The sequence below is a fragment of the Microcaecilia unicolor genome, chromosome 5 (assembly GCF_901765095.1).
Source record: "Microcaecilia unicolor chromosome 5, aMicUni1.1, whole genome shotgun sequence".
NCBI lineage: Eukaryota > Metazoa > Chordata > Amphibia > Gymnophiona > Siphonopidae > Microcaecilia > Microcaecilia unicolor.
Window position 1 is genome coordinate 223,572,841 of NC_044035.1, and position 26,493 is coordinate 223,599,333.

Here is a 26,493-nt window from a genome sequence, read left to right on the forward strand (position 1 = left end):
GAAATATTTGGAGGAAGTTTTGCAAATGTCTACAGATGATATCCCCCAAAGCGTATTATATTGCCTCAGAGTTGGTAACAGAATCTGCTCAAAGTGGAATTCAGGAAGGAGGTACTCCCCTGGTGGTTGATTTACCTCAGCATAACCTGGATATTAAAGGGTATTCTGAACATTCATATGTAGAAGTGATCAACCATGCAACTCTTATTGTGACTCATATTTCAGCAAAACAAGAGAGAAGAAAAGACCACAGAAAATCCACAGACAACCAAGGAGCGGAACTGGCCAAAGAAACGGGGGTGTGAACCACAAGTGCCAAAAGAATCTTTATTAACTGATCTGACACCATCATGTTTCAGCACAATGCTGCTTCAGGGGTCATGGCCTGAATTAAAAATGAACTATCACAATGCACATGTGCAGGATAGCACATCAATGTTATCTCGAAATTGAAATTCTGTGAAGAAGTTTTCATATGGCCACATGATTCTCAAAACATATAACAAGTGACAGAGATATGCATAATAAAAACCTGTGGGGAGTAAACTTCATGTGTCAGATAGTAGGATAGCTGATACTTCACATTTTTCAGCCTTTCTTGGCTTTTTGTAGATACCAGGTCAGCTTCTTTTCAAGGCTCTCCTTTCCTCTGCATATTTTGTATATATCCTGGGACTCTTCAAGAGGCTGAAAAATGTGAAGGATCAGCTATTTGACATGTGCAGTTTGCCCCACAAGAGCTTTTACCATGCCATGTCGCTGTCTCTGGTTATATGTTTCCAGATTCATATGGTCTTATTGAGGCAGCCATGGGCATAATATATATAAGAAATCATATTAAGGGTTAATTCTGTTTAAAGGTGCTCAAATACTATTTTAAATTCTCAGTCCTGCAAATGAAGGAATGCAAGCTGGAGTTAATTACTCAATGTCTAGCTTGGCTAAGCCAAAGGTTAGAAAGGTCAGTGAGAAATGAAACTCTGTCCCTTGTGAATAATGAAGGCTAGCTCAACATTTGTATACTATTAGGCATATTGAATAGTTTTGCAAGCAGGCATGAGCCAGACATATGACATATTGTAGTTTAAAGATTAGGCAGAAATACTGTTTAGAGAGAGGCAATAGATTAGAATTTAGAAGTTCTTGATATTTAGAATATGTTTTATAAGGATGCTTATTTTAGAATATGTTTTATTCTGTAATTTCTATGTAGAATATTTGTTCAATTCTTTGTCTGACTTTCTAAGCAAAGACTGCAGTGAAGAGGCCAACATGTGTTTTGAGTTTTCTGTGGTCCTAGCAAGTTCTGTGTAAGAAGCTGATAGGGGAAAGAGGTCAGGACTAGTCAGCTCTCTTCTCCTTGATTAATTATAGGTAAAATGTAGGAATGGATCTTGAAAGTAATAACTGATATGTATGCTATTAAGTAAGACTGGCCCTTGACCCCTTTAATGAATACCAGAGTTTAGTTAGCAGTTAGTACTAGGAATATGAGAATAATAAATGTAAGAATATCCATTATCCTCTAAGTGAATCCAGGTTAAGCTATAGATGAGAAATCAATCATAATAACATGCAGGAGTTCTGGAGCCCAAATGTCTGGCTTGAGGGGCCCCAGGTCATAGGTCAGTTTAGGATGTCTGGAACCTATGTAACTGATATTTGTATAAAGCTGATTGGTTGAGGCAAGGTAATCAATCTATTCCTTAACCAATTGGAGAGTAAGGAGGCTAGGCTAGGCTAGATAGAACTGTATTTAAGTGGGAGAAGAAGCAGTTTACGTCAGAAGGAGCTCAGAAGAAAGAGAAGGACAGAAGGAACAGACAGAAGAAGGAGAAGACAGCATAAGAAGAGAAGCAGCTGAGACAGAAGCCACAAAGACACAGAGAGCTGAGAAAGAGAAGAAAAGAGCTAGAACTGATGTCCTACTGTGTTTGCTGGCAAATAAAGAAGATTTCTCTCTCATTCTGGTGTGTGCTGTCTGACTCCTGAAGTATCATAAATTCATGCATCAATTCCTGCAACATTATGAAAACGCATTCACAGAATTTCAATTTTGAGATATCATTGATATACTATCCCACACCTATGCATTGTGATAGCTCATTTTCAATACAGGCTTTCATCCCTGATGCAGAAACACAGCCGTGTCGGATCAGTTAATAAAGATTCTTTTGGCACACGCAGTACCGGCCTCCATATTTTTGGTCAGCCCCACTCCTTGGTTGTTTGACTTTCATATTTCCACAGGATCAGGTTCATTGTTTTGAAATTGTTTGCTCACCACAGGGCTGTACTGTTTTTGGCCATAAGGTCTGGATGTTTCCTGATTTATCAAAGGACGCTCAAGATCATAGAAAAAGATTTCTTCAAATGAGACAGCAGGTTGTAACCCTTGGGGGCATATTCTTGCTGAGTTTTCTTTGTAAATGTGTGGTGATTATTTTTAAAGCATGTTTTTATGATCTAGAGCAGTTAACATTTCTGTTGGATGCAGAGATATTGGAGCTTCCTCTGGCTGTACAGGTTGAAGCAACTTTTGAGGACTTTGGGCTTGTAAATGAATAGAGAGTGGAGGAGTGGCCTGGTGGTTAGGGTGGTGGACTTTGGTCCTGAGGAACTGAGTTTGATTCCCACTTCAGGCACAGGCAGCTCCTTGTGACTCTGGGCAAGTCACTTAACCCTCCATTGCCCCATGTAAGCCGCATTGAGTCTGCCATGAGTGGGAAAGCACGGGGTACAAATGTAACAAAAATAAAAAATATATATTTTCTCCCTTCATTTTATTTACTGTGTTAATTTATCCCCTAGATTTGGGGATTTACTTTCTTGGTATTCCCACTCAGTGGTGGCCTGAATAGCACTGATTTTGTTTTATAGTTTATATTTTTTTCTTCTTATGTTGTATAGAAATTTTCTAAATATGTTTTTCTTATCAAGTGTATACTTCTATATAATTCTAGAACTCAATAACAAAATATATGATTAAGGAGATGGAATTATTGTCATGAGGAAAGGCTAGAGAGCTTGGGGCTCTTTAGTTTGAGGAAGAGACAGCTGAGGGGAAATATGACAGAGTTCTGTACAAATCCTTATTGAAGTGGGCCAAGTAAGAGCAAATTGATTTGTTTACTTTTTCAAAAAGTACAAAGACTAGGGCACACACCATGAAGTTAGTACATTTAAAACAAATTGGAGACAATATCTTTTCACTCAATGCATAGTTAAGCTCTGAAACTCCTTACTGGAATTTATTTATTTAATTTATTTATTGCATTTGTATCCCACATTTTCCCACCTATTTGCAGGCTCAATGTGGCTTACAGAGTTTGGTTATGACATAATCATTCCATGATATCAGATACAATTAGTAATGTACAAAGATTAGGTGAGGGAGGAGAAAAGAAAGGTGTTAGGCAAGATATAAAGTAGACTGTAATAATTGGGTGAGTTGGTGAGGTAATTTTGTAAGGCTATGGGTTCTATTTGTAGGCCTTGTCTTCAGAGATTGTCTTCCGAGATTTGCGGAAGTTAGTTATTTCATCAGTAGCTTTCAGGGCTGTAGGTATTGTATTCCACAATTGCGTGCTCATGTAAGAGAAGATGGTGGCGTGTATCAGCTTGTATTTTAATCCTTTACAGCTGGGGAAGTGCAGATTGAGAAATCTGCGGGATGATCTTATGGCGTTTCTGGGAGGCAAGTCCACAAGGTTTAGCATGAAGATTGGGGCATCTGCGTGAATGATTTTGTGTACAATCTTGCAGATCTTGAACGCAACTCGTTCCTTGAGTGGGAGCCAGTGAAGTTTCTCTCTTAGGGGTTTTGCACTTTCATATTTGTTTTTTCAAAATATGGAGTTTTTTTATAGTCTGTTCTTTGCAGCCAGCTTACAGTGCATTACAGTAGTCCAAATGACTTATTACCATTGATTGTACCAAGGTATGGAAGATATATCTCGGGAAGAAAGGTTTTACTCTTTTGAGTTTCCACATGGCGTGGAACATCTTTTTCGTTGTGTTCTTCACGTATCGAGTGTGAGGTTTCGGTCAATGGTAACTCCAAGAATTTTTAGATTTTGTGCGATGGGGAGAGAACAGTATGGTGTGATTATTGTGGAGTAGTTGTTTTTGTTGTGTTGTGAGGTGAGTACGAGACATTGTGTTTTCTCTGCGTTGAGTTTCAGCTGAAATGCATCCACCCAGGAGTGCATGATTTGGAGGCTTTGGTTGATCTCGTTGGTGATTTTGTTTAGATCCTGTTTGAATGGGATGTAAATCATGATGTCATCTGCATATATGTAGGGATTAAGGTTTTGATTGGCTAGAGGTTTGGCTAAAGGTATCATCATTAGGTTGAAGAGAGTTGGTGATAGTGGGGATCCTTGGGGAACTCCACATTCAGGTATCCATGGGGGTGATATGTCCGCATTCGTTGTTACTTGGTATGGTCTTGTGGTCAGGAATCCTTTGACCCATTTGAGAATGTACCTCCTACTCTGAAGTATTCTAGTATATGTAGTAGTATTCCATGATTAACCATGTCAAAGGCGCTGGACATGTCGAATTGTAGGAGGAGTATGTTGTTACCAGTTGCAATTGCTTGTTTGAATGAGTTCACTACAGATACTAGTACCGTTTCGGTGCTGTGATTTGACCGGAATCCTGATTGGGGCTCGTGCAGAATTGAGTGTAATCAGAGAGAGTTGATTCATCACTATGCCCTCCATGAGTTTGGTTATGAGCAGAATAGATGCTACTGGGTGATAGTTGGTTAGGTCCATTGTGCTTTTCTTAGCATCTTTTGGCAGCGGAGTAAGTAAGATGTTTCATTTTTCCGTGGGAAAGAGACCATTTTGAAGCCTGTGGTTTATATGATTCATGAGGTCTTTTTTGAATTGTTTGGGGGCGGATCTTATTAGGCTATTGGGGCAGATGTCTAATTTGCATTGTGACTTGGCATAAAAGCAGTTAGCATAGCTAGGTTTAAAAAAGGTTTGGACAAATTCCTGGAAAAAATGGCCATAACTGTTGTTGTTATAGACCTGGAAAAAGATGCTGCTTAATCCCACTGTTAATTAGCATGGAATCTTGCTACTTTTGAGATCCTACCTGGATTTTGCACTGTTGGAAACTGGATACTGGGATAGATGGAACTTTGTTGTGACCCAGTATTACATGGCTGTATTGCATTTGAAAGCCTTCCTCTTCCACTGGCAATAGGATCCTGATTGATAAAGTTGAGATTTTTTTTCAGCTTGATTGTTTTACAGTTGGTTAAATATAAGTGCTTATAAATAGGGTTTCTATTCCTAGGTGTTTTAATTATAAATAGGGATGTTCATTTTCCAGCTAATTACAGATCTATGAGGATACAAAAAAATCAGCATTTCAGCATCACAGCCATGAGTAGGCCCAGGCTAGCCGGGGCTCCTCCTGTTCTGCCTCCGACCCACCCAGCAACCAGGCCATCCTGTGGTTTGCATAGATCCCCAAGCCCCTCCAGCTGAAGAAATGTGGAGCCCACCCTAAGAACAGTGCAGCAGTCAGCAGCAGCACTTTGAGCATGATCAGTTTTAGCATGCTCGCAATTCCGGCATCAGCGGTTTAGAACGCTGCTGTCGACTGCTGCACTGGTCTGACGGGACGGCACTACATTTCTTCAGCTGGATGGGCTTGAGGATTTCAATTAGCTGAATTATGTTAATTTTGGGAAGGGTTTAGGACAAAAAAAGGAAGAGGAAATGGGGTGCATCATGCCTACATAGGTTAAAGATTGGTTTGCGCACCCCCCCCCCCCCCCCCCCAAAAAAAAAAAAATTTAATTTCTGGCTAAGCCACTGCAATGCTTATCAGTGTTCTCATGCTTCAGGTACTATTACTGGACACCCTTTTCAGTGGAATCCAATATGTACATTTGTGTCACGTAGGGATTGTCAGCGTAGAAAAGACACACAAACTGAATATGGGATATAAGGAAAGCCAGGTGAGAGTACTAGGGGAAGTGGTGTTTTTACCATCTTTAACTAATAAACAACTATATTACATTATTTTTTTGCATTGGGGGGTGTTTCATTGGTTAAAACTAAAAACAGAAGCCCTACTTATAAATAAAGGACTTTTGCAGCATGGCCAACAAATGATATTGTAGACACACAACTGCAGGTACCAGCTGTACTAGGACATGCTCGATTCTTATGTAGGACTGTGTGGTCTATTTTTAAATGGCAATATAATAAATGATATAGAACTTGTATTGCTAACATCTGTAGGAAGGGACATTCTGATTAATTGCTTCAACATCTCTTCTGTTCTTTGGAGCATCCTCTGTAATCTCTGGCTGTAAGGCATGGCTGGATCCTTTTTTTGTTGTTTACTAAGCTTTGTGCTATTTTTCATTTTTTTTCTCCAGCATTCACCAAGACTGTCTTTTGAAGATGATGGAAGTAAAGAGCCACTAGAACTATCAGTGCAACAGATTATGAGTGTTGTTAAGTCATCTGAAGAGAAGGTAAGGTGGAGCACTGGATATTATTTGTATGTATAAAGAATGAGTTTACACGTGTAATGGCACTATGCGTCTAAGTAATGGTTTTTTTTTTAAGCCACTGCTTACATATGTATGTCTGCAGCATATATGGTTTTCAAAGGGATAAGTTCGTGTTTTGGCAGGCCTAAAGAGTGGGCCCATATTTCCTTTTAAGCAAATGAAGTACATGTCTACTAGAAATTTGCATTTACCTCTGCTCCAAGGCAAGTAGCAGCTAAATACCTGTTTGGATTTATTTACCACCTTTTTGAAGGAATTCATTCAAGGTGGTGTACAGCAAGAATAAGTCAAACATAAGCAATAGTCAATTAACAGCAGTAAAAATATTCAAATAACAGTACAAGTATGGCATAGTATGCTATATTACAATGTTAACACAATACACATTTTAATAGGGTGTAAGCAAAGATGGAACATCAAACTTATAAATGGCAAGTGACCGACTCACTTGCAAATGCGCAGCAGAGACTTCCCTCTCTGTCCCGCCCCCGCGTCAAGACGTGATGATGGAACAGAGAGGGAAACTGCACTGAGGAGGGAACCGCCGAGGTCGCTACTGCTCCCCCCCCTCGAGGTCGCCGCCGGACCCCCTCCACCCGGGCCGAGCCCTCTCTTCTCCATTGAACTTACAGCGCTGAAACCGAAGCAGACAGATCAGCTCCCGTCGGCCTTCCTTCCCTGCCTGTGTCCCGCCCTCGCCGACGTTACGTCACACGAGGGCGGTACACAGGCAGGGAAGGAAGGCCGATGGGAGGCGATCTGCCTGCTGCGGTTTCGGCGCTGTAAGTTCAATGGAGAAGAGAGGGCCCAGCCCGGGTGGAGGGGGGGGGGCGGCAACTCCAGGGGGGTAGCGGTAGCGGCGACCTCGGGGGGGGGGGAGGGAAGAGGGGGAGGGGAGGGGGCCTTGGAGCTGGGAGGGAAGCAGGGAGGATGCTGGACATGGGAGGTCAGATGGAGGGAGCTGGGAGGGATGGACAGAGGGGGGCCTTGGAGCTGGCTGGGAGGGAGGGACAGAGGGGGCTCTTGAAACTGGGAGGGAGGGCAGGGGGAGCTGGGAGGGGAGGGGGAGGGACGGGGGCCTTGGAGCTGGGAGGGAGGGACAGAGGGCCTTTGAGCTGGCAGGGAAGGAGGGAGGGCGGGGGGCCTTGCAGCTGGGAGGGGAGGGGGGAGCAAATGGGGCCTTGGAGCTGGGAGGGAGGGAGGGAGTTACACATCAAAATAAAACATACTAATACTCGCCCGTTTTAACGGGCTTAACGGCTAGTATAGATAGATAAGAAAGAGTAACAGGAATAAGAAAATAAGGGCTTCTTTTACAAAGCTGCATTAGCGATTTCTTCACGGCAAATGAAAGGAAGCCCATAGGAATGGAATGGGCTTCCTCTTATTTCCCGCACTGAGAATCGATAGCAAGGCTTTGTAAAATAGGCCCTAAGGGACTAATTTAAAGAAAATTGCAAATGAGGTCCAAAAGGTGCGTGAACATTTTCTTAGCTAGGGTAGGAGTGGATAAACATGTCCTGCTATATTATGTGCAGCCTGTGTTACTTACTTCTTCCGTTAAAGGCCTGGTGGAAGAGCCAAGCTTTCACTTGCTTCCTGAAGTAGAGATGAAGGGGCATTTTTGAAAGAAACATCTAAGTCAGAATTTGGACGTTTTACAAAGACGTCCAAATTCGGAGACAGGGAGAAGGTCATTTTCGAAAAAAGATGGACTTCCATCTTTCGTTTCGAAAATACCAAGGACGTCCTTAGATTTGGATGCCCTTAGATTTGGACGTCTTTGATTTTCGAAACCAAAGACGTCCAAGTCTAAAATGTCCAAATGCAAGCCATTTAGACGTGGGGCGGAGCCAGCATTTGTAGTACACTGGTCCCCTGACATGCCAGGATGGCAATGGGGCACCCTAGGGGGCACTGCAGTGGACTTCATAAAATGCTCCCAGGTATATAGCTCCCTTACCTTGTGTGCTGAGCCTCCCAGAACTCACTACCCCCAACTGTACACCACTACCATAGCCCTTACGGGTGAAGGGGGCACTTATATGTGGGTATAGAGGGTTTCTGGTGGGTTTTGGAGGGCTCGCTATTTCCTCCACAAATGTAACAGTAGGGGGGTATGGGCCTGGGTTCACCTGTCTGAAGTACACTGCACCCACTAAAACTGCTCCCAGGACCTGCATGTGCTGTCATGGACCTGAGTATGACATCTGAGGCTGGCATAGAAGCTGTTAATCAGTATTTTTAATGATGTTTTTTGAGGATGAGAGGGGGTTAGTGACCACTGGGGGAGTAAGGGGAGGTCATCCCCAATTCCCTCCGGTGGTCATCTGGTTATTTCGGGCACCTTTTTGTGCCTTATTAGCAATAAAAACAGGTCCAGGTGAAAACGTCCAAGTTTTAATCTTGGACGTCTCTGCTTTTTTCCATTATGGCTCAAAGACGTCCAAGTCTTAGGAATGCCTGTCTCACCTTCACCACGCCCCCGATAGGCCCCCTTCAGATCTGGACGTCCTTGCGACAGGCTTTCGCTAGAGAAGTACAAAATTGGGTTTCGATTATACCGATTTGGATGTCTCTGAGAGATGGACGTCCAAGTGCCGATTTATGTCGGAAAATGAGCCTGATAGTCTTTGTTAAGCGAAGTCTTTCAGGGAATGCATTCCAGAGTGTGGGGGCTACTCTGGAGAAGGCTCGCTTGTGGGTATCACATCATGTGATGCCCATAGGAGAGGGTGTGGTTAGGGATACTCCTTGGAAGGACCTTAGTGACCTTGACGGTATGTAGAAGGAGATCCTGTTCTTCAAGTACTGTGGGCCATTTGCTTTAAGGGCCTTGAAAGTCAAACATAGAGTTTTAAATTTGGCTTTGTATTGTACTGGTAGCTGGTGTGATATGGTCATGTCGCTTACAACCTTCTATTAGTCTTGCTGCAGCATTCTGAATCAGTTAGAGTTGGTGCAAACCCTTTGTAGTCATATCGGTGTAGAGTGCATTACAATAATCCAGTCTTGATGTTATCATGGCATGTAAACTGAGACAAGGCTTGAGTTCTCAATGTAAGGGGACAGGCAGTGTGGTTGTCACAAGTGATAGAAGCTGCTCTTGAAAGTTGCTTGAATTTGGGGAATCAGAGTAAGTGTTGAATCGAACTGTATTCCAAGGTTCCTGACTTGTGATTTGAAGGGGAGTTCATATTTCCCAAAAGAGATTTTGATGTCAGGTATGTGCCCACTTGTGTTAGGGACCCATAGAAGCATGTTTTTACTTGGGTTCAGGCAAACCCATTCTTGAATTGATGTGTGATATGGAGGAGTGACGCGAAGTGATACATTCCACTGTTCTATTTTCCCAAATGATATTTTGATTTTGACTTTGCCTTCACATAACTCCTCACTATGTAACCATAACAGTACTGTAACAAATTGTATTTCCATCATTCACAATGTATTGTAACCATAACAGTACTGTAACAAATTGTAACAAATTGTATTTCCATCATTCACAATATATTGTAAGCCACACTGAGCCCGCAAAGAGGTGGGAAAATGTGGGATACAAATGCAATAAATAATAATAAAAAAGGGAACAATTGTGTTTACCTCTCTGGCATTAAAAAACAGCTCAAAAATGTAAAATGTAGTTTTGTAGCATCGCCTCTTAATTGGCTGCCATTTGGGATCCAGTTTTGTTAAGTTTGGCATTTATACATAGAAAGTGGAAGCACTCGCATGCATAGGTTGCAGTCGCTGCTTACAAATATTGTGCTTTATAAAATGCCTGTTCTGCTGGATATGCTGCAAAAATAACCTCTAAGGCCATGTAAAAAAACAGAAGACTCATTCAGTGAGCCTTCTCTAAAATGCTCTTCAAATTGTAAATGTCCAGATACGGACATCTCTTTCTTTACCTAGATCACCTATTGGCCCAGTGCAGCAGACTAGAGTTCATAAGTACATAAGTATTGCCATACTGGGAAAGACCAAAGGTCCATCAAGCCCAGCATCCTGTTTCCAACAGTGGCCAATCCAGGTCACAAATACCTGGCAAGATCCCAAAAAAGTACAAAACATTTTATACTGCTTATCCCAGAAATAGTGGATTTTCCCCAAGTCCATTTAATAATAGTCTATGGACTTTTTCTTTAGGAAGCCGTCCAAACCTTTTTAAACTCTGCTAAGCTAACCGTCTTTACCACATTCTCTGGCAATGAATTCCAGAGTTTAATTACACGTTGAGTGAAGAAATATTTGGTCTGATTCGTTTTAAATTTACTACATTGTAGCTTCATCGCATGCCCCCTAGTCCTAGTATTTTTAGAAAGTGTAAACAGACGCTTCACATCAACCCCTTCCACTCCACTCATTATTTTATAGACCTCTATCATATCTCCCCTCAGCCGCCTTTTCTCCAAGCTGAAGAGCCCTAGCCACTTTAGCCTTTTCTCATAGAGAAGTCAACCCATCCCCTTTATCATTTTCGTCGCCCTTCTCTGCACCTTTTCTAATTTCACTATATCTTTTTTGAGATGCGGCGACCAGAATTGAACACAATATTCGAGGTGCGGTCGCACCATGGAGCGATACAAAGGCATTATAACATCGTCATTTTTGTTTTCCATTCCTTTCCTAATAATACCTAACATTCTATTTGCTTTCTTAGCCGCAGTAGCACACTGAGCAGAAGGTTTCAACGAATCATCAATGACGACACCTAGATCCCTTTCTTGGTCTGAGACTCCTAACATGGAGTTGTAACATGGAATGTGTACTCCAAGGGAAATAACGAGACACAATCCTCTCTTCAAAAAGATATATATGAAATATATATTAAAAAGCAGAACGGACTTGTAATACTCCTCTCCGAAGAGATGTCTACAATTGTGAAATATATTTTTTTCAATATATTTCACAATTGTAGACATCTCTTCGGAGAGGAGTATTACAAGTCCGTTCTGCTTTTTAATATATATTTCATATATATCTTTTTGAAGAGAGGAGACCTGAGAGGATTGTGTCTCGTTATTTCCCTTGGAGTACACATTCCGTGTTACATCTTCCGAGGTTACAAAGACCCTTGAGGCAGGCCATTGGGCTGAAACACGGCCGTGTCGGGTCATTTTTATGTACATTGTTATTTTTTAACTTTTTTCAAGTGAATAAATATATAATTGTTGGTATCCTCATCCACTCTCCTCACTTTTTGTTTTATATCCCACGGTTTCGTGAGGGTTTTTACCTCCTTTTTTGATTTTACTCCTAACATGGAACCTTGCATGATGTAGCTATAATTCGGGTTCCTCTTTCCCACATGCATCACTTTGCACTTGCTCACATTAAACGTCATCTGCCATTTAGACGCCCAGTCTCCCAGTCTCTTAAGGTCCTCTTGTAATTTTTCACAATCCTCCCGCGATTTAACGACTTTGAATAACTTTGTGTCATTAGCAAATTTAATTACCTCACTAGTTACTCCCATCTCTAGGTCATTTATAAATATGTTATTATTTATAATTTTTATTAATTTTCAAAAACTTAAACAGGTTACATGAAACACAGCCATAAGAAACCTAGAAAAAAATAAACAATTCTTTCAATACAGGTACAAATTATAAGTAAATAAATGCGGCTTTCTTAGACCCCAACAATAAAAAAGAACAAAGTGAAGATCTTAAAGCATACATAACAAACACTGATCCACAGTTTTAGAAAATTATGGCGCCGTACTTCTCATCATTACTTCTATCTCTCTAATGTTGTTTCGAGTCGAGAAAAGATTTAAGCTGTTCAGGTATATAGAAAACATATTTTGTCTGATTTAACCTTATTATACATTTACAAGGATAAGATAAGAGAAAGACCCTTCTAGCTCTAATGTCCTTGACCTCATAGAAAGAAACATTTTCGCCTTAACTGAGTTGTCTTTGTCACATCAGGATAGAGCCAGATTTTTTCCCCACCAAAATTATGATTAGCGGATTTAGAGTAAAGTCTCATAATTGAGTTCAAATCCTGCTCAAAAACAAAGGAGACAATCATTGTAGCTCGTTCAGTGACATTGTCAAGTGACTGTTCTAAGATTGCAGTAATATTAGCCAAATCAATGTCCTTATTTGCGTTATCTTTTCTTTCTCCGTCTACTTTTTAAATTTTATTCGGAATATAGTATATTTTATTTAGGGGTGGTATGGCTTCTTGTGGATACTTTAGATTTTCTTTTAAGAACCTGGTAAATAATTCTAATGGAGCCACCCCCAAAAGTCTAGGAAAATTTAGGAGATGGAGATTTAGAGGGGCATAATTGAACGAAAACGCCTATCTCCATGGGCGTTTATCTCCAAGAACGGGTCCGTGAAGGGGCGGACCGAACCGTATTTTGGGAAAAAATAGACGCCCATGTTTTATTCAACAATGTGTGAGCTGGGCGTTTTTGTTTTTCAGCGATAACGGAAAATGAAAGCGCCCAGCTCAAAAACGAATAAATCCAAGGCATTTGTTCGTGGGAGGGGCCAGGATTCGTAGTGCACTGGTCCCCCTCACATGCCAGGACACCAACCGGGCACCCTAGGGGGCACTTTTACAAAAACAAACAAAAAGGTAAAAGAGCTCCCAGGTGCATAGCACCCTTCCCTTGTGTGTTGAGCCCCCCAACTCCCCCTCAAAACCCACTGCCCACAAGTCTACACCATTACTATAGCCCTAAGAGGTGAAGGGGGGCACCTACATGTGGGTACAGTGGATTTGGGGGGGTTGGACGACTAATAAGCATTAAGCAGCACAATTGTAACAGGTAGGGGGGATGGGCCTGGGTCCACCTGCCTGAAGTCCACTGCACCCCCTAACAACTCCTCCAGTGACCTGCATACTGCTGTCAGGGAGCTGGGTATGACATTTGAGGGTGAAAATAAAAAGTTGAGAAACTTCATTTTTTGTAGTGGGAGGGGGTTAGTGACCACTGGGGGAGTCAGGGGAGGTCATCCCCGATTCCCTCCAGTGGTCATCTGGTCATTTAGGGTACTTTTTGGGGCCTTATTCTTGAAAAAACAGGGTCCAGGAAAAGTGTCCTAAATTCTAGCTAAAAACGCATACTTTTTTCCCATTATCGGTGAAATGCGCCCATCTTTGTTCGGCAGATAACCACGCCCCAGTTCCGCCTTCGCCACACCTCTGACACGCCCCCATCAACTTTGTCCGCATCCGCGACGGATTGCAGTTGAAAACGTCCAAAAATCGGCTTTCGATTATACCGCTTTATTCATTTTTGTGAGATAAACGTCCATCTCCCGATTTAGGTCGGAACTTGGGCGTTTTTCTCATTCGATTATAAGCAGGTTAATCTCCTATTGTAGTTCTCTATTTGTTCTACTTTTCTTCAAATATCCATAGTATCCTTCACCACAGTTGCTTTAAACTCGCGTGTTTGTTCCACTTCATTTTGTAAATCCGTAATCTTTAAGGAAAAGTCTTGTTTAACCGATTCAACTGAATCTTTCAATTCTTGAAATTTTGAGTTCAAAGCCCCTCTCCTGAAGATTGTTGCAAGGTCTTATCCATATCGAGTAATTTCAGCCAGATCTTTTCAAGACTAACCTCCGGTTCTCTTCCCACCGACACTGGTGCCATTTGGTCTTTGGGCCTCAGCGACGCCTGTATCAAGCCGGGCTCCCCGCTGGGTCCACCAACAGACACACTTCTGGAGTCTGTTGGGTTAACCTCTCAGTTCGCTATGATCGCTGGACACTGAGGGATCGAGGAGATTGGCGGGGGTGGGGGGGGGGAACAGATGTTTCACCTTCCAGTGGAGGAGCCGCTTCACCAGGTCCAACCGCAACGGACTCCACCCCATTTATAAATATGTTAAAAAGCAGCGGCCCCAGCACAGACCCCTGGGGAACCCCACTAACTACCCTTCTCCATTGAGAATACTAACCAATACTAACTCTCTGTTTTCTATCTTTTAACCAGTTTTTAATCAACAATAAAACACTACCTCCTATCCCATGACTCTCCAATTTCCTCTGGAGTCTTTCATGAGGTACTTTGTCAAACGCCTTCTGAAAATCCAGATACACAATATCAACCGGCTCACCTTTATCCACATGTTTGTTCACCCCTTCAAAGAAATGTAGTAGATTGGTGAGGCAAGATTTCCCTTCACTAAATCCATGTTAAGTCTCATTAATCCATGCTTTTGAATATGCTCTGTAATTTTGTTTTTAATAATAGTCTCTACCAACGTCAGACTCACCGGTCTATAATTTCCCACATTTCCTCTGGAACCTTTTTAAAAAATCGGTGTTACGACTTCCGGTGGAGCTGCCGGCCAAGATGGCCGCCGCACAGTGAGCTCCAGCTAGCAACGATCGGGGACCCCACCAAAACGCGATGAAATAGCTTCCAGAGTCGGCGGTTTAGCCTCCCCTCTCCTCCGGAAGGCACACCAGCGCGATTGAGACCCGTAAACCCCGATTCGGGGGGGAGAAAAACGGCGAGAACAGATCGACGGCGGATCCCCGCCCACGTGAGGAATCGCGCCGAGAAAAGAGCGCCGAAATCCGCCTTCTTCTTACAAGGCATAAGAGTAAGCAAAAGGGCTTGGCGATATCAAAGGCAGAACGGAGGGGGAGAGGGAAGGCGAGCCGCAAGGCACGGAGGAAACATCGAGAGCAGCCCCCGAATGGCGGCCACGAAGTAGGTGGGAATATAAAAATATAAATGAAAGGAGACGCAGGCAGCTCTACAAACCGGCACAATAGCCAGCAGAATCGGCAGTCTGGACTTGGGCCTCTGTTTCAGCTAGTAAAACAGTAAATCTAAACAAAAAATTGGCAGTCTGGGCTTGGGCCAATGTTTAAACTATTACAGCAGTAAGCCGCGTGACTCCCCAAAGTAGCTGGCAAAGAAAAGGGACAGACGCCATTACACTCTGCAGACAGATTACGTCGTGCTTACCCTCCAAAAGCATTTTGTATGGCGACCAGAAGTACAAAAAAAGAGCTGGAGAAGGACAAAACCAAGAGCGGAGGACCAAAAATGACGGAGAAAAACCCGCCTCCATCGCCACCAGTGAGCTCGGTTTGGGCCTCAGAAATAGTAGCAGAGGTAAGAATGGCGGTGGAGGAAACCATGAGCCACAAGTTACAACAAATAATTGATAAGCTTGATGGCATGGACCAAAGGTTTACTACTTTTGCTAACGAACTTCAGGAGGTCCAACAGCGACTAGGAGACGTAGAAGATGCCTCACAGGAAACTTCTAAATCCATTGAACACCTCCAAAAAACAGTAACAATCTTAGAAGAGAAAGTGGATGATTTGGAGAACCGCTCACGTAGAAACAACCTCAGACTGATAGGTATACCTGAATCAGTACCAGATGCAGATCTGAGAGATTTTCTGGAACCCAGGCTCACTAAGTTATTGCCAAATCAGAGCACGGTGGGGCAACTGAAGATAGAACGGGCGCATCGTTTGGGGCCGAGGAAGGAGGCAAATACCCGCCCACGTGTAGTCATACTGAGACTGCTTAATTATCAACACAAGATGGAGATCCTAGCAACTCTCCGGAAAGGAGGAACGTTGGAGGTGGAGGGACAAAAGATACTATGCTTTCAAGACTACTCAACTAAAGTGTCCCTCCAACGTAAGCAATTTTCGCCCATTTGTGGGCGGCTACACAAAATGCGGATAAAATTCAGTTTATTGTATCCGGCTAAACTCAGGATTCAGCATAATGGGACAGTGAGAATCTGTGACACGGTAGAGGCCGCTCAAGCATTGGTGGACCGGTTAGAGAGAGACAGCTCGGAAGCATCAAGAGACACATGAGTAAGGAATCCGAGGCTCACCAGTGGGAGAGACACTGCTGAACGACAGGGAGCAGCGAGAGACAGAAGATCTGTAACTATAATTGTGTGGTTGCCAATGTTGGACTTGATACTGTTATTTGATGTTATCTAAGGGGGGTTGTGAACATTAAGGGGGGGGGAGGCAATATGCAACATATGCAAACAGTAAGAATGGGGTCCCTGATCGGAGCACGGAGGCAGACAGCACATTTGGTGCTGTTCAGTTTGGGGGAAGGGGAGAAGACGGGAGGAGGGGGGAGGGGAGGGGGGGAGGAGGGGAGGGAGGGTATAGAGGAGAATAAGAGCTTCAGGGCAACAAGGGAAAAGGGTAACATAAGAAACACACAAAGAGCTTCACGAGGAGAGCACTCTAGTGAAAAATCACAGTATCAGAGGTGGGGGGGACACTGGCTGGGATGTCCCCCCTGCACAAAGAGAGATATTCACCAGGTATTTAAAAAACGCTTGAGGATATGTGATGGTCCTTAAAGTTGTAACATGGAACGTGGGAGGCATCTCATCGCCGATTAAACGGCAGAAGATCCTTCACGCACTCCATAAGCAACAGGTATCAATAGCAATGCTTCAGGAAACACACTTAACAGCTAAAGAACACGAGAAATTATGTCGATGGTGGGTAGGATCATATTATGATTCACCAGCACTGGGGAAAAAAGCAGGGGTAATAATACTAATCAAGAAAGGGATTCATATTACTACACATAAGATCATAGCAGATAAGGAAGGAAGATATGTGTTGGCGCACCTGACAATAGAGCGTCAACCAATGGTTTTGTGCAATGTATATGCTCCAAACACTTACAACAAAGCATTTTATAAAAAGCTTCTGCATCACCTAACAGGTCTGGAAGGAGTTCCATTGTTGTTAGGAGGAGATTTCAACGAAGTGGGAGACCCCAAACTAGACAGGTCACAGGGGGACAAAAGGAGGGGAGCGGGAGCAGAATCTAGAGGAATTGGACTGTTGAGTGGGGTTCTTGACCTGGTGGATGTGTGGAGAACACTACATCCGTTGGAGCGAGATTACACTCACCTGTCCCGGGCGCATGCCACCATGTCGAGGATTGACTACATTTTTATCTCCCGTCCACTATTTACGAAAATCCGCAAGGCGGAAATAGGACCCATAAAAATATCAGACCACGCAATGGTAATGGCCATGTGGGAGCCCACAGAGAGTAAATCTAGTTCATACCAATGGAAGTTCCCTACAAGGCTATATAAAGATAGGAAATTTCGGGAATTTATACTAGCCAAATATAGACAGTTCCAAGACACTAATCAGGAGCATAGGACAACTCCCATATTATACTGGGACACAGCAAAGGCGGTATTAAGAGGTGAGATTATTGCATACACAAGCCACCAGAAAAAGATATGGGAGAGGGACATACAAAGGTTGGAAAAAGATATTACCCGACTGAGACGCGAGTATGGACACCACCATAATATTCTGCTGAAAGCTAAGCTTCTAGAAATGCAGCAAACACTAAATGAGAGAATACATGATAAAACACAAAAGAATCATATGTATTATAGGTATCACTTATACAAATTTGCAAATAAAAGTGGTAGGATGATGGCCAGGATGGCAAACCCAAGACAAGGAAATTACAAAATAAACGCGTTATACTCTTCGAGAGGGGTATTAGAAAATAAGGATGATTGTATAAATCGTATCATGCAAAAATATTATCAGAAGCTTTATGCTTCACCTGACCCGCCCCCAATGGACAGTGAGATATATCTAGCAGGGCAGGATCTTCCGCAGATAGACGCACAGAGCCTAACCATGCTGAATGCTCCCATGTCTGTTGAGGAGGTATTATGGGCAATACAGCAAGCACCCCTAGGAAAGGCCCCAGGCCCTGATGGATATAGGGGAGAATTATATAAATTGATGAAGGAGGAAGTAGTAGAACCCCTTACTGCAATGTTTAACACGATAGTGCAAGAACAACGAATGCCCATGTCATTACGAACGGCGCAGATTATAGTTCTTCCAAAGCCAGGGAGAGATGTACAAAAACCTGAATCATACAGACCTATTTCGTTATTAAATTTTGAAGCAAAATTGTTTGCAAAAGTCCTGGCAAACCGCCTGTCCCGAATACTACCAGATGTTATAGAGGACTCGCAGGTAGGATTTGTACAGGGCAGAACCATCACTAAAAATGTAAGGAAGATATTGGTAACATTGGAGGAGGTATCTACAAAGGCCACACCATCAATATTAGTCAGTTTTGACGCCGAAAAGGCGTTCGACAGGGTGGTCTGGGATTTTTTATTTGGCACGCTAGACGCGTATGGCATAAGAGGACCATTCCAGGATGCAATTAGAGCATTATATTACCTCCCACAGGCTCAGGTGTGGGTTAATGGAATTCTGTCCCCTTCGTTCCCTATCCATAGGGGGACCAGGCAGGGTTGCCCCCTGTCACCCTTATTGTTTGTGTTAACGCTAGACCCACTGCTTAGAGATATCCAATGTAACCCTGATGTGCAGGGAATCAGGGTGGGTACAAAAAACTTTAAAATAGCGGCTTTCGCTGATGATTTGTTGGCACATGTGACTTCTCCTGAAACATCACTGAAGGCGCTATTAGAATGTATGGCAGAGTATGGGGACTTCTCTGGCTTTAAGCTAAACCTGGAAAAATCAGAAGCCTTATGCAGGAAGGAGGCCCAAGTGGGAGAGTGGCACCGACAGCTTCCATTGAGATGGGCAGAGGAATCCTTTCGATATTTAGGGGTGCGATTAACTATGGATACTACCACTCTGTATAGGATAAATGTTGACAAGCTGTTACAGGATACCAAAAGGGTTCTGGAGAGATGGAACCACTTGCCTTTATCACTAATAGGCAGAATAAATCTCTACAAAATGATCATATTTCCGAGATGGCTCTATATCATGCAGGTGTTGCCAATCCATATATTAGGTAAAGATTTACGGAAATTAAATAGGATGTCTAGGCAATTTGTGTGGGGGGGGAAGAAGTCTAAAATGCGATTTGAATATTTATATGATGGATGGGCTCAGGGTGGGCTAGGTTTCCCCTGTATTAAGCGATATAATCAGGCGTGCCTTTTGAGACATATCAGGGATTGGACACTTAATACACATCAACACACACCGACGAACTGGGAGCGAGCGCTATTCGACCCCTGGCATTTGAACTTTCTTCTGCAGGCAAAAACAAAGAATTTGCCAACTACTTGTAGAAGAAGTATACTGTTGCAACCACTGCGACGTGTCTGGCAGTTCCTAATGCACAGCTGGAGACAAGACCCGAATGTTAGTGATCAACTTCCAATACAGGGGAATAGGGATTTCCCCCCCGGGTTAGAGAAAGGGATAATGGCTAGATGGTCGGAAATGGGCATCACTTTATTTGAACACTTAATGAATGAAGAGGGAAACCTGCATAGCTTTCAGAGCCTGCAGCAGAGACAGGTGTTGGCCCAGAAGGACTATTATACATACAGACAATTGCATCATTACTGGCATAGTTTAGATCAGGCAGCCCTGGGCACAAAATTGGGTCAGAAGATACGTGAATTCCTGGAGGGGGATGCACATGGACAGGTATCAATATCGAGCTTACATAAGGCCCTGGTCCCGCTAGGTCCTCCCAGAACATATGAGAAGCTTAAAGACACATGGAGCAAGGACTTGGGATATGAGTTGAAGGGAATAGATTTTGCAAAACTAATCAAAGGTATACCGGGGCAGGTGGGGGGAGCAGAATTACAAGAGAGTCAATTTAGGGTTATTCATCGAGGCTACATAACACAATCCCAGGCTGCAAGGGCGGGATGGAGCTCTGATCCCCAATGCCTTAAATGTCAAAGAGAGAGGAGCACATTTTTGCATGCATTTTGGAGGTGTGATAAAATTAAAACATTTTGGAAAGCGATACAGGAATACCTAGAACAAGTATTGAGGCAAAGGGTGCACCCCTCTTGGAGAGGAGTACTCTTGAACAAAAATAATGCATATGGGATATCGGATAAAAACTTGGAGGGATTTTTATGTAAAGCATTTGCAGTGGGCAAAAAATGCATACTGAGACATTGGATGCAGGCAGACCCACCCTCTGTTTGGCTGTGGAGGAATAAGCTACATGAGCTAATGTTGTGGGAGGCAAGGGATGCATATGATAATTTGAGGAAAAGAAAGAAATTTCTTAATGTCTGGACTCATTATTTGCAAAATATATCCCACAGAGCCAGAAGTGCTATACTTAATAGATTAGGACCGATACAATGAAGTTATGAGCCCCTCGTGTAAGTGAATAAAGATTGGACAAGGTTGTACAAGAGTGTCAATAGGATGTATGAAGCTTTAATCCAGAGTGTAATGTTTCATTTTCTTTTGGGGGGGGGGAGGGGAAGGGGTAAATGTTAAAAAAGTGATGGGATAGACATGCTGTCAGATAAGTCGCTGTTATAGAAATATTGATAAGTTATACACTGTAAGCATTTACTATGTTTGAATTGAAGTTTGACCATCAATAAAAACCGTTTATACTTAAAAAATCGGTGTTACATTGGCCACCCTTCAATCTTCCGGTACCATGCTCGATTTTAAGGATAAATTACATATTACTAACAATAGCTCCGCAAGCTCATTTTTCAGTTCTGCCGCAGACCTCTTGCTCCCAGCGCCACTTCAAGCAGTGACCTCAAAAAGAGGACATGTCCAGGTAAAACCGGACATATGATAACCCTACTTGTAGATGCCTCCTTCAGTTCCATCTTAAATCCCTGGTGGTCCAGGGGTGTAGTCGGGGTAGGAGTGATCACCAGTTGATCTTGCTGAAGCTGGCTCTGCTGTCCAAATGGCTGCCTAACCTTTTGTGATAATTCCCTCCTTCAATTGACAGCTCCGATGCACAGGACCTGCATCCCCCTCCCCACCCACACAGACAAAATTCCCTGGTGGTTCAGTGGACCACGCGCGCACACCCCCACACCCCAGCAACTGACCCTGGTGGTCTAATAAGCCTCCCCTCCCCTTTCCAGTACCTTAAAAAATGTTGGGCAGGAGCAATACCACCTCCCTCCAGCTTCGGCGCCGCCTCTTCCTAAATGTTGCGCTCAGCCCCTGCCCAGTGCATTCGGGCATGCACTGGGCATGGCTAAACACCATATAAGGAGAAAAACTCCTTATTTGGTGCTTACCCCCACCCAGTGCATCCCAGGATGCACCAGGCAGGGCTGGGCACCGCCATTTTGTGCAGGCCTGGCCATGAGGCAGGAGGATGGAAGGTGTTGCTATCACCCTCCTGGGGGGGGGGGTCGTTGGAGGGGGGAGTGGCAGCCACGACCAAAGGGGGGGGCGGGGCACGGGACCGGAGCATGGCAGGAGGCGGAGCTAGTGTGGGAGAATACACAGGAAGGGAGGAGGGCCGGCCCGGGGCTGCTAAAATTGGAGATTTTTCGTGCGGGGGGGGGGAAGTGGAGAGCAGGGGAGGGGGGCAAGGCGTCCATACAGGACGCTCATGACGAGCGACCTTGCCCCCTCCCGATCCTTTTTTTTTTTTTTCTTTTTTGGTGCTGAGGGAGAGGGGAGTAGCGGTGACCTGGGGTGTCAATAAAGGACGCCCCTGACGCGTTTTCGCCCCCCCCCCCCCCCCCCCCCCAGTTATTTTGTTTTTAATGGATTTTGTAAACTTCTAGCAGACAAACAGCCCTAACGAGAGGTACAGACTCTCGTTAGATTTCACGGTGTTTTCCTGCGTTAAACGAATCGGAAAAGGTTAGTGCATGTCATTTCAATGGGATTTGTAGAAGAATTGCTCATCTGCATTCAGTTTTCGTTAGCTGCTACTGTCGTCGGAAAATAGGCTTTAGTGAATGGAAAGGATAGGAAATTCTTCCTTAAGGGCTCATTTAATGATGAAAAACGTTTAGTGCATCTGGGCCTAAGTTCCTTGATGTTCACTCTGTCACTCTTTTGTGACTCTACAGTTCCCGGTATCTGCCTCTCTATATTGAATAGATTAGTGACTAAGACCCTGGATTGATTATCCCCTAATGCTTTAAGGTAGTGGAACTCACCAGCTCCACTAATCCAGCTTTCAGCCATCCCACGGCAGCAGCTTTGCTATCTCTGACAGAGGATCAGGAACAGGTTTCCCTGATGACTAAATCTCTTTTCCTTCAGGGCATTCTATGCCACAGGGGACAGCTGTGAATCAGACTAGCAACCCTTGATCCTTTCAATCTCTTTTGTAACAGGCCTCTTTTCTCCAGCGGGACAGCTGTGGACCAGAGTGCCAACCCCTGTGCTTGTTTCTCCTCCTCAGCTCCTAGAGCAGTGGTTCTCAATCCCAGTCAGTCAGGTTTTCAGGATATCCACAAGGAATATGCATGATAGATTGCATGCTCTGTCTCTTCTCAAGGCATATCTATCTCATGCATATTCCTTGTGGATGTTCTAAAACCCAGCCTGGCCAGTGTGCCCTGAGGACTGGGTTAGGAACCACTGCCCTAGTGTAGGGAGCCAAGACTCCTGTGGGCCCTGGAGTGGGTAACTCACCTGCTGTACTTCTACATGCTCCTTACTAGACCATCTTCAGAGAGGAAGGGTCAGGGCTCCTCCTTTAACTCAGAGTTTTATACTTCTCTCCAAAAGCTTAAGCTTCAGTTCTATTGGATCATTTCCTCCTTGTACCTTGATGAGGCTTAATTTGAATATTGTACTGCTGCAACTATATGCTTTATCTTATGTGTGTTTTAAATATCTTAGCATGTTTGCTTTATGTATGTTTTCACTGTATACCACCTGGAACTATGGATAGTTGCGGTCTATAAATATTTTAAATAAATAAATAGATCTCCTCCTATTCAGATTTGATTGGCATCTTTCTGGAGCAGAGGCCCAGAAGGTTCTGCCTGGAACTGCAGAAGAAAGTGCATTTGGCAGCCTGTTACGCTAGTAATGTCTCTGTCAAAGCTTTCATACAGCATTCTTTGTCTGCCACTAAAAATGCTGAAGTGCTTATGAAAATGTGCCACAGCGCCTCCTTTATATTCTTCCGTCAGTCTCTGTGCAAGTTGCAGCCCCATCAACTGGTACCTGAAAAATCATTTGAGAGCTGCTGGAGGTCCATATTCAGTTTTCCCCTTCTTGGTCCATCAGAAGCCCTAATTATTACTATTATTATTATTATTACTACATTTGTATCCCACATTATCCCACCTTTTTGCAGGCTCAATGTGGCTTACAATTCATCGTGGATACTGGAAATAGAAAAGAATGTACATTTGGTTTTACAGCGAGTTTTGGGTACATGATGGTAATACTGAATGTCTTGTTCTAGGATATCCTTTTATTTCCAAGCTTTAAGGGGTGAAAATCCTGTGTAATTGCTATGGTTTATTGTTTGTGCAAAGTGCTATCTTGTACCTGCCCAGGTCCAGTTCCTGGCTCAGGCAGAATACAGGGTGCCCCCAGGTGTGGGTTCCAGGGTAGTTTCAGGATTATGTACCTAGCTCATAAGGGAAGTATGACAAGTTCTCATGAATGGAGTATCTTCACATCATGCCCAACTTGCCTCCACAGCACAGTACTAAGGGTGGGGCTGGCTTCAGGAGGTTAAAATAGAGATTTCCTCCAGGTACCCGATGGATCAGACTGTAAAGCTTTTCAAGATCACTAATGTTTGTGGTAGGAGGCCTTGTAGTCAGGTAAGGCTAGAGGAATATAGAGAAACTATATTTATGGTGATAGCCCCAAATTTGTGGAACCCTCTAGCACAACAGCTGAGACAAGTTCAATCAGTACTCCTCTTGGAAAGCAGCTAAAAGCCTTCTTTTTTGAACAGGCCTTTAAGTGATTTGGAGGGGCATAATCGAACGGCGCCGGCCATCTATTTGGCCGGTGCCACAAAGAGCAGTCCCAAACTGTATTATCGAAAAAGATGGCCGGCAATCTTTTGTTTCAATAATACGGTTGGGGCCGGCCCAATGTCAGAGATGGCCTGGTTTCAGATAGTTGGCATCGGTTTTCGCCGATAATGGAAATCGATGCCGGCGATCTCAAACCCGGCCAAATCCAAGGCATTTGGTCATGGGAGGGGCCAGCATTTGTAGTGCACTGGTCCCCCTGACATGCCAGGACACCAACCGGGCACCCTAGGGGGCACTGCAGTGGACTTCAAAAATTGCTCCCAGTTGCATACCTCCCTGCCCTTGTGTGCTGAGCCCCCCAAAACCCACTCCCCACAACTGTACACCACTACCATAGCCCTTATGGGTGAAGGGGGGCACCTACATGTGGGTACATTGGGTTTTGGGGGGGGGGGGGTTGGAGGGCTCAACACTTACCACCACAAGTGTAACAGGTAGAGGGGGGGATGGACCTGGACCCACCTGCCTGAAGTGCACTGCACCCACTAAAAACTGCTCCAGGGACCTGCATACTGCTGTCAGGGAGCTGGGTATGACATTTCAGGCTGACATAGAGGCTGGCAAAAAAGTTTTTTGTTTTTTTTTGGGTGGGAGGGGGTTGGTGACCACTGGGGGAGTAAGGGGAGGTGATCCCCGATTCCCTCCGGTGGTCATCTGGTCAATTGGGACACTTTTTGGAGACTTGGTCCTACAAATAAATGGACCAAGTGAAGCCGGCGAAATGCTCCTCAGAGCCGGCCTTCTTTTTTCCATTATCAGCTGAAGCCGGTCATGTCTTAACAACGCCCCCGTCCCACCTCCATCCCGCCTTCCATACCCTGCGGAAATGCCCCCTTTAACTTTGGCCGGCTCTGCGACAGAAAGCAGTTGGAGCCGGCCAAAATCAGCTTTCCATTATACCGATTTCGCTGGCTTCAGGAGATGGCTGGCCATCTCTCGATTTGTGTCGGAAGATGGCCGGCGATCTCCTTCGAAAATAAGCTGGTTGGGCTCTAATCTAGATCATAAAGGATTATACTTTTGTTGTTTTTACATGTATTATATGTTTGTAATTTTAGTATGAATGTTCTTATGTATGCCATCGAGAATTGTAGATGGTGTGGCTTGCAAATTTTTAAAAATACATAAATAAAACTGCATTATTTATCTCATAATAGCTGCTCGGAAACCTGGAGTTTTGCACTGAGAGAGAGAGAGAGGTCCGGACTGCTCAGTAGTGTGGAGACTGTTCTAAGAGCTTGGGACTTAGGTGCCTGTCAATAGCCCCCCCTTTTAGTGACTAGGCAAGTGGTTCCCATACCTGGTCCTGGAGGCACCCCAGCCAGTCAGGTTTTCAGGATATCCACACTGAATATTCATGAGAGAGATTTGCATTGCAGATCTATCTCATGAATATTCATTGTGGATATACTAAAAACCTGACTGGCTGGGGTGCCTCCTTGGCCAGGTTTGGGAACCACTGGCCTATGCTCTTCTACTCTTGCCTAAGGCAGGGCTGTGCAGTATAATAAAGCTAAGGTTTGGATAACAGTGGCTTATTGTCAACAGACAATGCTAGGGACAGTTTTCAGTAGCCACTTACTTGCCAAAATCTGTACATACTTTTTTTAGCTAGTTATCAAAGGGAAACTACTCAATTAATACAAAATATGTATGCACAAAAGACACTGTACTTTACATTTGCTCTTTGTGTGGATATCTGATCAGAGGCAAAATGGCATGAATGCATTTGAAAACTGAATGTTCTTGTGTTGTTTTCCTCTCCTAACCTAAATATCCCTCTTTAATGCCTCTTTTTACCTTGGCTACAAGTACATACACTATGGAAGCCTGTTCATGCTTTTAGACAGGAACAGGTGGGCAGTGGCTGGACAAGCTTAAGTTACCCAATTAAACACTTGCTTGCCAGGGTAATTTGTTTTGAAAATTGCACCCTCTGAGAATAGCAAACCAGCCTTTGCACAAAGGGGTGAAGAGGAAATGACTGACATGGGTACCTGCATTTCTCTTTGTTCAGGTTGTGTCCTGCAATGTCTTGGGACAGTGCATGCGGTTTTCCATCACTGTGGCCAGCGCTACGCCTGCTGCAAGCCAGCAGACATACAATGTATGCGTCTCCCCACTCCACCTGCAGGTAAGAAGGAAAGAGAAGAAGAT

General features: G+C 43.8%; 1 protein-coding gene across 1 annotated transcript in view; it reads left to right on the forward strand.

Annotated features, from left to right (window-relative positions):
* C2CD2 (C2 calcium dependent domain containing 2) overlaps nt 1-26,493 on the forward strand; it is a 137,977-nt gene that overhangs the window by 45,151 nt on the left and 66,333 nt on the right. The window contains exons 2-3 of the mRNA XM_030203814.1: nt 6,410-6,508; nt 26,354-26,470. Coding sequence (XP_030059674.1) covers nt 6,410-6,508; nt 26,354-26,470 — 216 coding nt within the window. The remainder of the gene's footprint in view (nt 1-6,409; nt 6,509-26,353; nt 26,471-26,493) is intronic.